The following is a 15,925-nucleotide window of genomic DNA, read 5'->3' on the forward strand; positions in this document are numbered from 1 at the left end:
AAAGCACTTTGTAAGGTGGTAAAATAATGTAATCTTATTTCATCTGTGCAACAATTCTGTGAAGTAGATAGGGTTTGGGCTTTAATCACTTCTATGCCATTTACTAACTGCTGTCTTTGGGAAAGCTATCGGTCTGTTCAGCCGTAAAATGATGAGGATGATACCTAGCTCATGGGACTGGTTTTAGGTTCAAATGTATGGATAAGCACTTTGTCAATTGTAAATCACTGTACTAACTGTTTTTACCATTTTCCTTTCACAAATGAAATTGAAGCAAAAATAATTCTGTTGATTCTCTAAATCTTCTGCTAACATCAGCTACCAAAATTCATGCTCACCACCCTATCCATCCACAAGTACCACAATTTGCCTTCAGTATTTTGGTTAAAGTGTTATGAATTCCTAGACTAAAATTTCACTCATTCAAATGCAAGCAAAAATGTATTATAAATCCAATGTAATTTACTTGAGAGGATTAGCACTAATACACTCACCTATGAGCACAGATAATCAAATTATAACACAACTAGGCAAAAAGTCACTTATGTGCTTACATTTGTTATAAATGAATGTAAAAGAAAGAATTTACAAAAGCATGTGAAAAAGACTAATTTAAGGATATTCTAATTTAAATTATTTTGTGTATACCATACCATTTTACCTACTATAAAAAATAATTTAGACATGTTTGCCAAACTAATGTTCAAATCCATTTAAAAGTTTTATAATAATATTAATCAAGACAACCCATGCAAAACAACAGACAATCCTGGCTTTTAAAAAATGTTAACATCCCCTAAATATAATGAAACACTATCTACTGAATTAAAGTTATAAGGTGAATTTGGACCATTAAATCATTTAGAAAAAGTTCTGAATTCATCAAATAAATGCATTATCACTTAATGACCAATGTCAAAATATTTTTAGAATACTACATAAAGTAATCTGAAGTAGGTAAGACATTGAATTTTTAAAATTTATCTCTTGTTTAATATTGAGGAATAAACAAAAATAAGAGGGGATTGTAACCAGTGACTATAGCAGATTTATTATCATTGTAGTTATTATCTTGTGTTAACTGAGTAATTTGTAACATTGCTATTAAAAAGAGAAAAAATTATCTCTTGTTTAAATGCAATCAGATTTAACTAAATTAGAAGTATTAGCCATTCAAACCCACCAGAGCATTTGGTTGAGATTTCACAAAATGTGATTTTCACATACCCCTTCTCTGCATTTCCCCCCCTTGGGTGTATGATGCCAGGAAATGTGTACCCTCCTGTCGATAGGAACAACCCACTGCAGGGATGTTTCTCGTGGAAAAAGGAAGTATTTTTTTGCATTGCTTTGAGACCTAATTGGTTACAAGAAAACCAAAGGCCATTGTACAATGCTGAAGTACTATTTTAGAATTTAAATTTTAAAAACTGTTGTTAAAATTCATCATTTATTTCAAAATATGGCTGAATTACAAAACAAAAACATTTTAAAAACTGATTTCTTTTATGTGATCAATAGGCATTTTCCAATTTAAGTAATTTATAAACAAACAAATGATATTTATTATGAATATCTGTGCAAAAGTTCATGTTCTTAGAATTTTTATAGGCTAGAAGGCTTGTACAAACTAACCTACCATGGATTTTTAAATATGAGTAAATAAATTACATTTTAAAAAGGGAGATGAGGTTAGAGAGAAGAGGCAAGGAAGAAACATATATATACACATATAAAAACAGAACTTGTACCTCAGATGATACTGGAGATTGTGGTGACATATTAGCATTATCACTGTCTTCCTAAAATAAAAAAATAAGAAGATGAAAGATGAAATTAAAATATGAATGATGATTTAAACATATAAAAGGAAAACCAAAATTGTTTGATTGACTGCTAAAGGAAGAACATGGAATATACCATCTAGCACCTTGCTATTCAAAGTGTGGTCTGTGAACCAGCAGCTTCAGCATCCCCAGGGAATTTTTTAGAAATGCAGAATCTCAGGCCCTAACAAAGACCTAGTGAATTGGAATCCATTTTTCAATAAGAATTCCCCATGATTGGTAAGCACTGAAGTTTAAGAAGTACTGATCTACTCATATGGAATATTTTCTTATAAATTTATTTCCTTTACCACAAATGAAAATTTTTTTCATATTTTGTTAAAAAGGTTCCATGTGTTAATGTTAATTCCTGATGGGAAATAGCAATGATGTAGTTATGGTTAAGTTCATGTGTCAACCTGGCTAAGTTATGGTATCCAGTTGTTTGGTCAAGCAAGCCCTGGACTGACTGTAACTGTGAGGATATTCAGTAGATTTAAATTATCAGTAAATTGATTACATCTATGGCTGATTACATCGACAATCAACTAAGGAGGTTGCCGTCAACAATGAGAAAAGTCTCACCCAATCCGTTGAAGGCATTAAAAGGAGAAGTGTTGATTTCAGTAGTCAGAAGAGAGAATTTCCATCTCTACTTTAGCTAGCCAGATTCTCCTGGGGAATTCATTGAAAAACTTCATTAGATTTCCCAGCTTGTGGCCTGCCCTACGGAATTTGTACTTGCCCATCCCCATAGTCTTGTGAGCCGATTCCTATACTAAATCTCATAATATTTACATATTATGTATGTATATATCTCCTGTCAGTTCTGTTTTACTTGAGAACCCTGTAATATAGATGTGTTATAATCTGGGGCATGTATATGGAGGTATGTAAAAAACTCCACCACCCCAACTAAAACATTTCACCTGGATAATTATGTGCATATCTAATATAAGCTTGGAAAAAATTATAAAGAATTTAACTGCATTAAAATAAAGTTAAATGGCCCATGACCATGACTTCTGTATTACCTACCAAATATGAAAATCTTGACATTTAACCTTGGATATACATACTAAAGAGGGATTCCACACGTGTTTACTGAGTACCTATTACATGCCAGGCACTGTGCTAGACAGAGCGAGTAATGAAGTTTAGTAAACTACCATCCACTAAAGGATCTTTTAGTCTAGGAAGAAAACAGATACATGTATACAAGTAATACAACATTCTCAGTATAATGACAGAGCTATGAGTGGCATATTACGAGTCACAGATACGGGGCACTTGGGGGAATGAAGGGAATGATGGAGAAAGGCAATTAAGGATGGTTTCCTGAAAAAGTGACAACTGAGTTAACTTATAAAGGTTCAGTAGGTGTTTACCAGAAAAAGAAGAGGAAACATTCCAAGATTAGGGGGCAAGAAGAACAAAGGAATAAAAGCAATAAATAGAAGGATGAGTGCAGGATATCTTTGAGCAGTTCTGTGTTGCTGGAGGGTAAAGCGAAAAGATGGGCAAGTTGTGAGATGAGGCTGATGTGGTAAGCAGGGATTTATTGAGAAGGGTCTAGAATTTACACTCTAAATGATGGGGAAACATTGAAGGTTTCTAAGCAAGGGAATGATCTGCTCATATTTGTGCTCTTTGAAATGATCATTCTGGCTGCAGTCAGGAGACTGGTCTGGAAGAAAAGAGAAGAGCAAAAAATTATTACAGTAGTCCAGACAAGAAATGATGATGATCTGTAGCAAGGCAGAAATAGTAGAGATGAAGGAGGGGAATGGATTCAAGATATCTTAGTACAAAAAAAAAAATACTAGGTCTTGGCAACTGATTAGATGTTGAGATGGGCAGGAATAAAATGGGTATGAATGACAGGGAGAAGGGTCAAGGTGAACACATAGTTCAGGGATTGGCAAACTTTTCTGTAAAGTGCCAGATAGTAAATATTTTAGACCTTGTGGGCCAAAAGATCTCTGTGGCAACTACTCAATTCCGTGTTTGTAGTGCAAGAGCAGTCACAGACAAATGAATGTTGCTGTTTTCCAATAAAACTGTATTTAAAAACATAGGCGAGAGGTCAGATTTGGCCTGTGGGCTGTAGTTTGTCAACCCCTGCTTTAGCTGAATGGTGGATGATGAAACCAATAACTCAGTAGTTCTCAACCTTGGATGCACATTAAACTCACATGGGAAAATTTAACAAATCTCACTGCCCAGGTCACATCATACCACATACCAATTAAATTAGAATATGTTGAAGTGAGACTGATGCATCATTATTCTTTAAAGCTCACCAGGTGATATTAATTTGCAGCCAAGGATGAGAACCAATGCACCAAGTGTTAGATACTACTGAAAAAGGTTTAGAGACAAAGATGAAAAACTAAGTTTTGAACATAGTGAGTCCTAGTGGGTTGTAAGATATATCCAGTAGCGAGTGTAAGCAAACATGGATATGGATACAAGATTACAAGGGCCTAAAAGTCAGGGGAGAAGTTTCGACTAGACATACAAATCTGAGAGGCATCAAAAGGTACAGAGGTGTTGTTCATTGAAGCCTTGAGAGCTGATGAAATCATTCAAGAGACCATCTGGTGGTCCATGCCCTAGGCAACAACAATATTTAAAGAGCAAGCTGAGATTTTGTGGAGCAGATGTAACGGAAAGCTAAAGGCAGATGTACAGGAATTAATTGTATTCACTTACACTCCCACACAAAACATGTCATTCAGGCTTAATCATAGATATTAATGGAATAGATGACCAACTATTGGCATAACTGCCTATTTTTTATCCCAGTAACTACTACTGGAGAGGCCATGGAGAGAAAAATGGGGATCTAGGCTAGGGAAAGATAAATCATCTGGCTCTATTATTTTTCCCCGTGTGACTCCTTTCCCTAAAAATAAAGGAGTTTTCAGAAACAGTGCCAAGTACCCAACATCAAATTAACTACCAATCTCCCCAACCAAAAATATACAAAGTTAAGTATTTATGGTGATGATAATGTATCATTTAAATAATATTAGACTGCTGTATAGCTGAAAATAGTATGGTAGAAAAAAATTATAGTAGTGCAGAAACTGTAGAAATCTACTTTTAAGTTCCAAAATAGTGCACAGAATTTATGGAAAGAGATTTGTAAGTTCCTAAAAAAATCTCAATTAGTCACCAGGGTGATTTTTTTTTTAGATATGACTAACATTTATTGAAGCTTTAGGCATTGTGCTCAGTTCTTTACATAAATTCGTTTAAAACTCCCAGTCACCCTATGAGGTAAGTATTATTATTCTCATTTTTCAGCTAAGGAAACCGAATCTCAGAGAGGTTAGTTAACATGTCCATGTCCATGGAAAAACCCAGATTTGACCCGGTAGTCTCTTTCACTAAACCTATCAGATTAGATGGAATCTTCTTACAGCGTGTATGTCCTAGGGATATGAATCACAAAGGGGAAGTCTGCTAGGGGGCAGAGAAGGAGGCGGGTCGCCCAAGACACCTGTTTCTTCTAGCAACACAGACACAGGCAGGGGTTTTAGGAAATCCGGAACATCTGGGTCAGGCCAAGTGCACTGGATGATGAGGCTGGAGAGCAGGGACGTGAATCCAATAGCAATAAGTTGTTACCGAAGGAGACAGAAACAATCCTTCTTCATGTATTATTAGCCTGAGCTAACTGTCACCCCCTCTCAGGCCTGGGACAAACAGATACCATGGCCCTAAGCAAAACTCAGGAACCAAATATCTATATGGTCCCTACCAACTGCCACCCCAGCCTCTTCCCGGGGGAATCCCGTTGCAGGTTTCTTAGTCTTCACCGAGACTTCACAGGAACACTTGCACCTGCTTTAGGAATCAAGAGACCCAGGCTCTGAAATCTGATCCACCACTCATGGATAGGTTCTGAAATATATGGGCATTTAATGATACTGTGATGATGCCTCAGACTCTTTCCAGTTCAAAGTGTTCTGAAAGGTAAGAAGACCATGGGCTTTGGAGCCAGAAAGACCTGTCATTTACAAGGTGTGTGACTTGGGGTTTGTAATAAAGTATATTAGCACCTCATTCTTCTCAGGTATGCAATGGGATAAACTGCTCTGCTTTTATCCCAGGCTTGCTCAGAGAAAGGACTGAGATCATACCTATAAAAATGCTTTGCATTTGGCAAAGCACTCTACCCACAGATGTGAGGTATCAAAATCTGTGACTTCTTCCCTCCTCAGCCCTCCCTGCAAAGCTCACCTGCCAGGATCTCATACCCAAGCTCCACTGGTAACTAAAATCCAGAGAGATGGTATGGGCAGCATCACCCCCTCCCAGGCCTGGGTCCCTCAAGACCTTAACCCAGAGTAGGCTGACTCCCAGCATAAGGAGGGGCTGTCTGTTGCCATCAGTCCTAGCGGGCTCCTCCACCCCTCCTCATCCCAAAGTCACCTCTGAAAGTCAAATCTGTTCCTGGACTGTAGTCACCTCCAAGCTGAAATTGGGGCCATGGGGGTTTGCTACAGGAAGTGCCCATCCCGTGTGCTCTGGAAAGCAGAAAGAGCTCACCACACAACCGTCTCACAGTCCATTTTTCAAAGTTTGACATCAATTTGCGGCCCTAGATTGGTTTTTGTTTCTCCGTACTTTGTTTTCTTTTTAGTGAAGAATGGTTATCGTCTAGCTGGCTTAGAAGACGCAGATAGGCACGGGGCGGGCTCTGGGGTGGAGATAGCACAGTGGTGGGTTTCGTGCATGGGTTACTGTTTACGTTTTCTTTTTAGGGAAGAAAATGGAGTGGAAAGTACCCGAGGTCATGAATGGGTCATATAAGATGGATACCAGGGTTGTATTGTAGCTGTCTCTTCCCGTCACCGAAAGTTGGAGAGGCTGAGGCCTCTGCCCTTTTCTTTTCCCCCAGAAACCCATGCCTGGTCCGGGGGTCAGGCAGCATGTCACAGCTGCTGTGGCTGATGCCGACAACTGTAGATAAATACAACCAAAACAGACCCAGAAAATTATTCCCTCTTAATGGAAAAATTATCAGGCCCTGAGCAAGGTGATTTAGGAAGGTAAAAATTGGTCAAATGGAACAAAGTTAAATTCATGGATTACAGGTCCAAGATGAATGATAATAAAATTCTAAAACTGATCTATCAGAAATTTTGTTCTAAAAGACATAACGAAACTACATGATTAAATTAATAATAGATGATGCTCAAAGTTTTTATTATTGGAGAAGACTCATGCATTAAGTCAATGACAAAGAAACTAAAAGACGGATTTCATTTTATCCTGAGTCAACTACAGATGAAAAGTAAACATTTACAATAATTGCTAATAGTACGCACTTTTCTTACCTCATTTTCATTGCCAACTGAACTCTTCCTTGACGATTTATACTGAAAAATATTTAAAATACATAGTTTATTTTTCTTTAACATATGAATTCTCTACTAAATTATATGTGATTATATTTGATATTTTAATGAAATTACCTGATACTAAATTTAAGTACAAAACCATTTTTAAATAGTCCTACTACTATCAGCTAACACTTACAGAATAGTGCTTTCTATGTGCAAGGCATTGTACTAAATACTTTACATATATCAAGTAATATTTCCCTCCTAAGTCAACCACATTTCCCACTTGTTGAGTTTTGGAATCTGTGGGTTGTCTTAGATTTCTCCTTTTCCTTAGTTCACAATATCCAATACATCATCAAGTCAATTTTTTGTAATCTCTCACAAATTTACTTCTCCTGAATTTTTACAACTAACCATCTTATCCTAGAACCTCATTATCTCGCACCTAGTCTGTATTCTCTCCATTCTAACAAATCACCTATTACTAAGAGACTACTGAATTCAGGATAAAGCAAAAAGAAACACTATATTAAACGTATATATTGACTGTCCAATAATAGTAATAATGATAATAGCTAACACTTATGCTAGCGCTTACTATATGCCAGGAAAAGATTAAAGTTCCCTATATTTATTAACCCATTTAATCTCCATAACAATCTTGTAAGATAAATACTATTATCATTCTGGTTTTACACTGAGGGACAGAGGTAAGAGCCTCAGTAACAAAAATGCTAACGTGTGAAAAAAAATGCTCCTTAGAATCAAGGAAATGAATTTGACAACCATTGGAGATCTTACTTCTGGTTCCTCCTCACTCCAAATGATCCTGCTTATCACTGGCAGATTAACCTTCTCAAAGCATAACTTGCAACTCATAACCGTCCTATGGAAAAACCTATCTTTTGGATTATGTCTAAACTTCTCTGCTGGCACTCAAGGTTCTATTTAATGGCTCCCTTTACTTATGCAGCTTTATCTTCCATAACCTTTAGAAAAATATATAACCTTCTTGATATCTCAACCACAAATTGGGGGATGAGCTGTATTAGGGATTACAAATGCAAGGCATATGTTCCTCTACTGCTTCTCATGTAACTTATGACAACTATCAGTAACCTACTAGGTTGCACTTTCCAGTTGTTCCCAGACATAGCCTCAATATGCTTTCAACCCAGTGTTCCAGGTAGCCACTGACTAAAATCACAACACCCACAGGAAGGAACCTTCACAACCTTGGATTTGGTAGTGATTTCTTATATATATACAAAAAACACAAGCAACAAAATAAAAAAGATAAAATGAACATTTGTCAAATTAAAAATTTTGTACATCAAAGGACACTATAAAGAAAATGAAAAGACAAGCTACAGAATGGAAGCAAATAACTGTGAACCATATATCTGATATGGTTTAATATCCAGAATATATAAAGAATTGCTACAACTCAACAGCAAACAGGCAAATAATCCAATTTAAAAATGGGCAAAGAAAAGATGGAAACCACCCAAGTGACCATCAAATGATGAACAGATAAACAAAATGTAATATATACATATGATGGAATACTATTCAGCTATAAGAAGGAATGGAGTCCTGATCATGCAACAACATGGATGAACCTTGAAGACCTTATGTTGAGTGAAATAAGATAGACACAAAAAGACAAATATTGTATGGTCTCAGTAATACGAACTGATTATAATGAGCAAACTCATGGAGTTAAAGTCTACAGTATTGGTTACCAGAAGATAGAATGAGAGTAGAGAATGGGGAGCTGATGTTTATTTTGTACAGAATTTTTAAAAGGTTGATTGTGAATATTTGGAAATAGAGGTGATGAAATTTATTGTGAGGATAATTAACAGCACTGAATTATTTATGTGAATGTAGTTAAAAGGGGAAGTTTACAGGTCATGGATGTCAATGTCACTAGAAGGAAAGCTACAGAATAAAACATCAAACTGTATAACACAGAGAACCCTGCTCTGGATGAAGACTGTGGCTAATTGTACAAATATAAGAATGTTCCTAAATGAACTAGAACAAATGTCCATCACTATTACAATGTGTTAATAATAGGGTGGTATATGGGAAAAAATACAACTAATGCAAATTATGGGCTACAGTTAACAGTAATATTGCAATATTCTTTCATCAGTTGCAACAAAGGTGACTGTACCAATGCTAAGTGTCATTAATAGCGCGTATAAGGGACATGGGATTTTTCTTTTTGGAGCAATGAGAATGTTCTCAACTTGATTTTGGTGATGAATGCAGAACTCTGTGATTACACTGGGAACCACTTTGGATGGATTGTATGGTACATGAATAAAACAGTTTAAGAAAATGGGCAAAGGACTTGAATAGGCATTTCTCCAAAGAAGATATTAGAATCTTTTTTAGATTAAAGAAAAATCTCAGCAAGGTTAGGCAATTTGCCAAAGTCATGCAGCTAGTAGGTAGCCAAGTATGACTGGAGCTCATATGGTTTGAGTCTAGGAACCCATGCTCTTAACTATGCCATACTCTTATTTCTAAATCTTGAATGATTAGTAGGAATTTGTCAATAAAAGGACTAATGAACATTCCCAGAAGAGTAAAATCACAATGGAATAAAAGAGCACAACCTGTGCAGAAAACAAAGGGTAGTTCAGCACTGATAGTGAGGAGAGTGAAGTGTGACAGGTGATGAAACAGGAGAAGTAAGTAAGGGGTGTCCCATGAGGAAGTTAGAAGTCCAAACTTAACCCTGTTGGTAATGGGAAGCCAAAAAGGAAATTTAAGCAGGGAATGTCTCAAAGACCATGAAACTAGAACAAGGGTGCCATTAAGAATCTATTAAAGACTATGGCACTGTGGCCATGGTGGAGGGGACGGCAGTGCTGAGGTGGAACAGGGCCAGCCCCAAGGCACAGGATTTCTATAATTGGCCTGATGAATCTTTTGATGAAATGGACAATACCCTAGCTGTTCAGCAGTATATTAAACAGAACATAAGGGCAGATTGCTCCAATATTGACAAAATTCTTGAACTACCTGAAGGCCAAGATGGTGTATGGAAGTACGAACATTTAAGGCAGTTCTGCCTTGAGCTAAATGGACTTGCTGTCAAACTTCAGAGTGAGTGCCATCTAGATACATGTACTAAAATGAAAGCAACTGAACAATGGATTTTAATTTGTGCAGCTCTTAAAACTCCAAGAGTGTCCTGCCATACACTATACTAGGCACAAACTTAATGGTGCTACATGTCTTCTGAATAGCAATAAATATTTTCCCAGCAGAGTTAGCATAAAGTAATCATCTGTAGCAAAACTAGGATCAGTATGCTGTAGGATTTACAGAATATTTTCACATGCTCATTTTAATCATTGGCAGATATTTGATGAATATGAAAATGAAACATTTTTGTGTTCTCATTTTAACTAAATTTGTGATGAAACATAATTTGATGTCCAAGGATAACCTGATTGTACCAACTTTAGAAGAGGAAGTACAGAATTCAGTTTCTGGAGAAAGTGAAGCATGAAGGTAATCAGAGAAAAATGTACTGACCACATAATTAACATCAATTATGTACTGTATATATACCATTTTAGACACATCAATCATGTATCCATATTATAGCTTTTTTGTTTAGTTTAGGTTTTTCTTTACTTTAGAAGTCCAGTTATCTTGGAGTTTATTTAAACTAAGAGAAAAAGGCCATAATGTTTTCATGCAATATGTATGTGGTTTTTAAAATACCAATTATGGCAAATAGAAAGAATTAGGAATGCTGCACTTGTGAGCCACATAAAACACCAACATTTTTGATTGTAGATAATTAAAGAACTGTCTGAAACACTTCACAAGATACTGTAGTAGCTGAAACATAGAGGTTTAGTTGGGCACAGGAACTCAGTTTAAAAACAAACAGAAAAATCACACTGGAACTACTTGATTTCTTTAAAATCACTGAGCAAGAAAAGGAATACTGAACTTCACATACGGATTTTACACGCCTTCTATACAGTAGCTTAACTTAAATCCAGGAGCAAAAGTTAAGACTCTTCTCTATTTTGGTGAACAATTACATGGATTTTACCAAAGAATAACCATTTAAAATTTTTTTACTTAAAAGACAGCAGGCTTGGCACTTTTATACTGATGTTACCATTGTTAGTATTCCTTGGGAATTCCTAAGATTCATATTTTTTTACAACTGCTTCAGCCCAGGCTGGAGCTCCTGCTAAACCACCCCAAGATTTCATCAGTTTATTCTGTGCTTCAATTTCTATCACAGTCTCATTCATGCTGGCTCCCAATACCATTCCCCCCTTATCCATTTCTACAAGATTACTGTGAACCTTGTCTGCAACGGGAAAAAATTTTCTTTTTTTTTTAATTCATTTTATTGAGATATATTCACATACGACACAGTCATACCAAACAGAGCATACATTCGATTGTTCACAGCACCATTACATAGTTGTGCATTCATCAACAAAATCAATCCCTGACACCTTCATTACCACACACACAAAAATAACAAGAATAATAATTAAAGTGAAAAAGAGCAACTCAAGGAAAAAAGAACACTGGGTGCCTTTGTTTGTTTGTTTGTTTTTTCCCTTCCCCCATTTTTCTACTCATCCATCCATAAACTAGACAAAGGGGAGTGTGGTCCATATGGCTTTCTCAATCACATTGTCATCCCTCATAAGCTACATTTTTATACAATCATCTTCAAGATTCATGGGTTCTGGGTTGTAGTTTGATAGTTTCAGGTATTTACTGCTAGCTACTCCAGTTCACTAGGACCTAAAAAGGGTTGTCTATACTGTGCGTAAGAGAGCCCACCAGAGTGACCTCTCGGCTCCTTTTGGAATCTCTCTGCCACTTATTTCATTTCCTTTCACATCCCCATTTTGGTCAAAAAGATGTTCTCCGTCCCACGATGCCAGGTCTATATTCCTCCCCGAGAGTCACAGTCCACGTTGCCAGGGAGATTCACTCCCCTGGGTGTCTGATCCCACGTAGAGGGGAGGGTAGTGATTTCACCTGCCAAGTTGGCTTAGCTAGAGCGAGAGGGCCATATCTGAGCAACAAAGAGGTACTCGGGAGGAGGCTCTTAGGCACAATTATAGGGAGGCCTAGCCTCTCCTTTGCAGCAACAGTCTTCAAAAGTGGAAGTCCTATGGTAGAGGGCTCAACCCATCAAACCACCAGTCCCCTATGTCTGTGAGCACATCAGCAACCATCGAGGTGGGGAAGCCCAATACCCCTGCATTCTCCACCAGCTCCACAAGGGGGCTCTGCATACTTTTTTCATTGTTTTTTTTTTTTAATTAACTTTTTTTAATCAACTATATCAAAAAAAATTTTAAAAACATACGGTAACAAAAAATTTCAAACAAACCATAAGAAGGGAGTAAGAAAAAGACAACTAACCTAAGATAACTACTTTACTTCCAACATGTTCCTACTCTACCCCAAGAAAGTAACCTAATATAGCAACATTTCTCTGAAACTATTCCTACTATACCCATCAGAAATTAACAGACCATAGTCATTCCTGGGCATTCCCAAAACATTAAATTTACCCACGATAGCTTACCTGCTCTTATTGGGTTATCATTCCCCCTGCCTTAATTGCTCTCTATCGCTAGTTCCCCTACATTCTACATTATAAACCATTTGTTTTACATTTTTCAATGTTCACATTAGTGGTAGCACATTATATTTCTCTTTTTGTGCCTGGCTTATTTCGATCAGCATTATGTCATCAAGGTTCATCCATGTTGTCATATCTTTCACGTCATTCCTTCTTACTGCCGTGTAGTATTCCATCGTGTATATATACCACATTTTATTTATCCACTCATCTGTTGAAGGACATTTGGGTTGTTTCCATCCCTTGGCAATTGTGAATAATGCTGCTGTGAACATTGGCTTACAGATACCTGCTTGTGCCACTGCTTTCAGATCTTCCAGGTATATACCGAGAAGTGCAATTGATGGATTGAAGGGTAACTCTATATCTAGTTTTCTAAGGAACTGCCAGACTGACGTCCAGAGTGGCTAAACCATTATACAGTCCCACCAACAGTGAATAAGAGTTCCAATTTCTACACATCCTCGCCAGCATTTGTAGTTTCCTGTTTGATTAATGGCAGCCATTCTGATTGGTGTCAGATGGTATCTCATTGTGGTCTTAATTTGCATCTCTCTAACAGCCAGTGAAGTTGAACATTTTTTCATATGTTTCTTGGCCATTTGTATTTCCTCTTCAGAGAACTGTCTTTTCATCTCTTTTGCCCATTTTATAATTGGGCTGTCTGTACTATTGTCATTGAGTTGTAGGATTTCTTTATATATGCAAGATATCAGTCTTTTGTCAGATACTTGGTTTCCAAAAATTTTTTCCATTGAGTTGACTGGCTCTTTACCTTTCTGACAAATTCCTTTGAGGTACAGAAACTTCTAAGCTTGAGGGGTTCCCAACTATCTATTTTTTCTTTTGTTACTTGTGCTTCAGGTGTAAAGTCTAGGAAGTGGCCACCTAATACAAGGTCTTGAAGATGTTTCCCTACATTATCTTCTAGGAGTTTTATGGTACTTTCTTTTATATTGAGATCTTTGATCTACTTTGAGTTAATTCTTGTGTGGGGTGTGAGGTAGGGGTCCTCCTTCGTTCTTTCAGATATGGATATCCAACTCTCCCAGCCCCATTTGTTGAAAAGACTGTTATGTCCCAGTTCAGTGGCTTTGGGGGCCTTATCAAAGATCAGTCGGCCATAGATCTTGGGGTCTATCTCCAAATTCTCAATTCGATTCCATTGATCAATATGTCTATCTTTGTGCCAGTACCATGCTGTATTGACAACTGTGGCTTTATAATAAGCTTCAAAGTCAGGGAGCATAAGTACTCCCACATCATTTTTCTTTTTTAGACTGTCTTTAGCAATTCGAAACATCTTCCCTTTCCAAATAAATTTGATTACTAGCTTTTCAATGTTTGCAAAGTAGGTTGTTGGAATTTTGATAGGGATTGCAATGAATCTGTAGATGAGTTTAGTAGAATTGACATCTTAATGACATTTAGCCTTCCTATCCACGAACATGGAATATTTTTCCATCTTTTAAGGTCCCCTCCTATTTCTTTTAGTATAGTTATGTAGTTTTCTTTGTGTAGGTCTTTTACATATTTGGTTAAGTATACTACTTGATTTTTTTAGTTGCTATTGAAAATGGTATCTTTTTCTTGAGTGTCTCTTCAGTTTGTTCATTTCTAGCATATAGAAACATTACTGACTTATGTGCATTAATCTTGTATCCCGCTACTTTACTAAATTTATTAGCTCTAGTAGCCATATTGCCAATTTCTAAGGGTTTTCCAGATAAAAGATCATATCATCTGCAAACAATAACAGTTTTACTTTTTCCTTTCCAATTTGGATGCCTTTTATTTCTTTGTCTTGCTGGATTGCCCTGGCTAGCATTTCCAACACAATGCTGAATAATAGTGGTGACAGCGGGCATCCTTGTCTTGTTCCTGGTCTTAGAGGGAAGGCTTTCAGTCTCTCGACATTGAGTATTATGCTGGCTGTGGGTTTTTCATATATGCTCTTTATCATATTGAGGAAGTTTCCTTCAACTCCTACCTTTTGAAGTGTTTTGATCAAAAAGGGATGTTCGATTTTGTCAAATGCTTTTTCAGCATCTATTTAGATGATCATTTGATTTTTCCCTTCTGATTTGTCAATGTGTTGTAATACATTGATTGATTTTCTGATGTTGAACCATCCTTGCATGCCTGGAATGAACCCCACTTGGTCATGGTGTATGATTTTTTAATGTGTCTTTGCATTCGATTTGCAAGTATTTTGTTGATGATTTTTGCATCTATATTCATTAGGGAGATAGGCCTGTAGTTTTCCTTTTTTATAGCATCTTTGCCTGGTTTTGGTATTAGATTGATGTTAGCTTCATAAAATGAGTTAGGTAGTGTTCCATTTTCTTCAATGTTTTGAAAGAGTTTAAGTAAGCTTGGTGTCAATTCTTTTTGGAAAGTTTGGTAGAATTCCCCTGTGAAGCCATCTGGCCCTGGGCATTTATTTGTGGGAAGCTTTTTTGATGACTGATTGGATCTCTTTGCTTGTGATTGGTTGGTTGAGGTCTTCTGTTTCTTCTCTGGTCAATCTAGGTTGTTCATATGTTTCCAGGAAATTGTCCATTTCCTCTACATTTTCCAATTTGTTGGCATACAGTTGTTCATAGTATCCTCTTATAATTTTTTTAATTTCTTCAGGACCCGCAGTAATGTCACCTTTCTCATTCATTAGTGTGTTTATATGGGTCTTCTCTCCTTTTAATTTTGTCAGTCTAGCTAGGGGCTTGTCAATCTTGTTGATCTTCTCAAAGAACCAATTTTTGGTGTTATTTATCCTCTCTATTGTTTTTTTGGTCTCTATGTCATTTATTTCTGCTTTACTCCTTGTTATTTCTTTTCTTCTACTTGGTTTAGGATTGGTTTGCTGTTCATTTTCTAGCTTCTTCAGTTGATCCACTAGTTCTTTGATTTTGGTTCTTTCTTCCTTTTTAATATAGGTGTTTAGTGCTATAAATTTCCCCCTCAGTACCGCTTTTCCTGCATCCCATAGGTTTTGGTATGTTGTGTTCTCATTTTCATTCGTCTCTATATATTTAGCAATTTCTCTCGCTATTTCCTCTTTGACCCACTGATTGTTTAGG

The 15,925-nt window shown here is 36.7% G+C and overlaps 1 protein-coding gene, 1 non-coding gene and 1 pseudogene across 6 annotated transcripts in view; 1 reads left to right on the forward strand and 2 right to left on the reverse strand.

Annotated features, from left to right (window-relative positions):
- LRCH2 (leucine rich repeats and calponin homology domain containing 2) overlaps positions 1-15,925 on the reverse strand; it is a 177,520-nt gene that overhangs the window by 27,301 nt on the left and 134,294 nt on the right. For 4 of the 5 annotated variants that reach the window (XM_037822273.1, XM_037822271.1, XM_037822274.1 and 1 more), the window contains 2 exons: positions 7,178-7,219; positions 1,752-1,802 (listed from right to left, as the gene is read on the reverse strand). In XM_037822273.1, the coding sequence (XP_037678201.1) occupies positions 1,752-1,802; positions 7,178-7,219 (93 nt within the window). The remainder of the gene's footprint in view (positions 1-1,751; positions 1,803-7,177; positions 7,220-15,925) is intronic. The other variant, XM_037822272.1, reaches the window with a different exon arrangement.
- Positions 1,271-1,399, reverse strand: LOC119523897. The gene has a single exon (XR_005214701.1). It is a non-coding gene; the product is annotated as a small nucleolar RNA SNORA35 (small nucleolar RNA).
- On the forward strand, positions 10,051-10,718 carry LOC119523487 (annotated as a pseudogene).

This window comes from Choloepus didactylus, chromosome X, assembly GCF_015220235.1.
Source record: "Choloepus didactylus isolate mChoDid1 chromosome X, mChoDid1.pri, whole genome shotgun sequence".
NCBI lineage: Eukaryota > Metazoa > Chordata > Mammalia > Pilosa > Megalonychidae > Choloepus > Choloepus didactylus.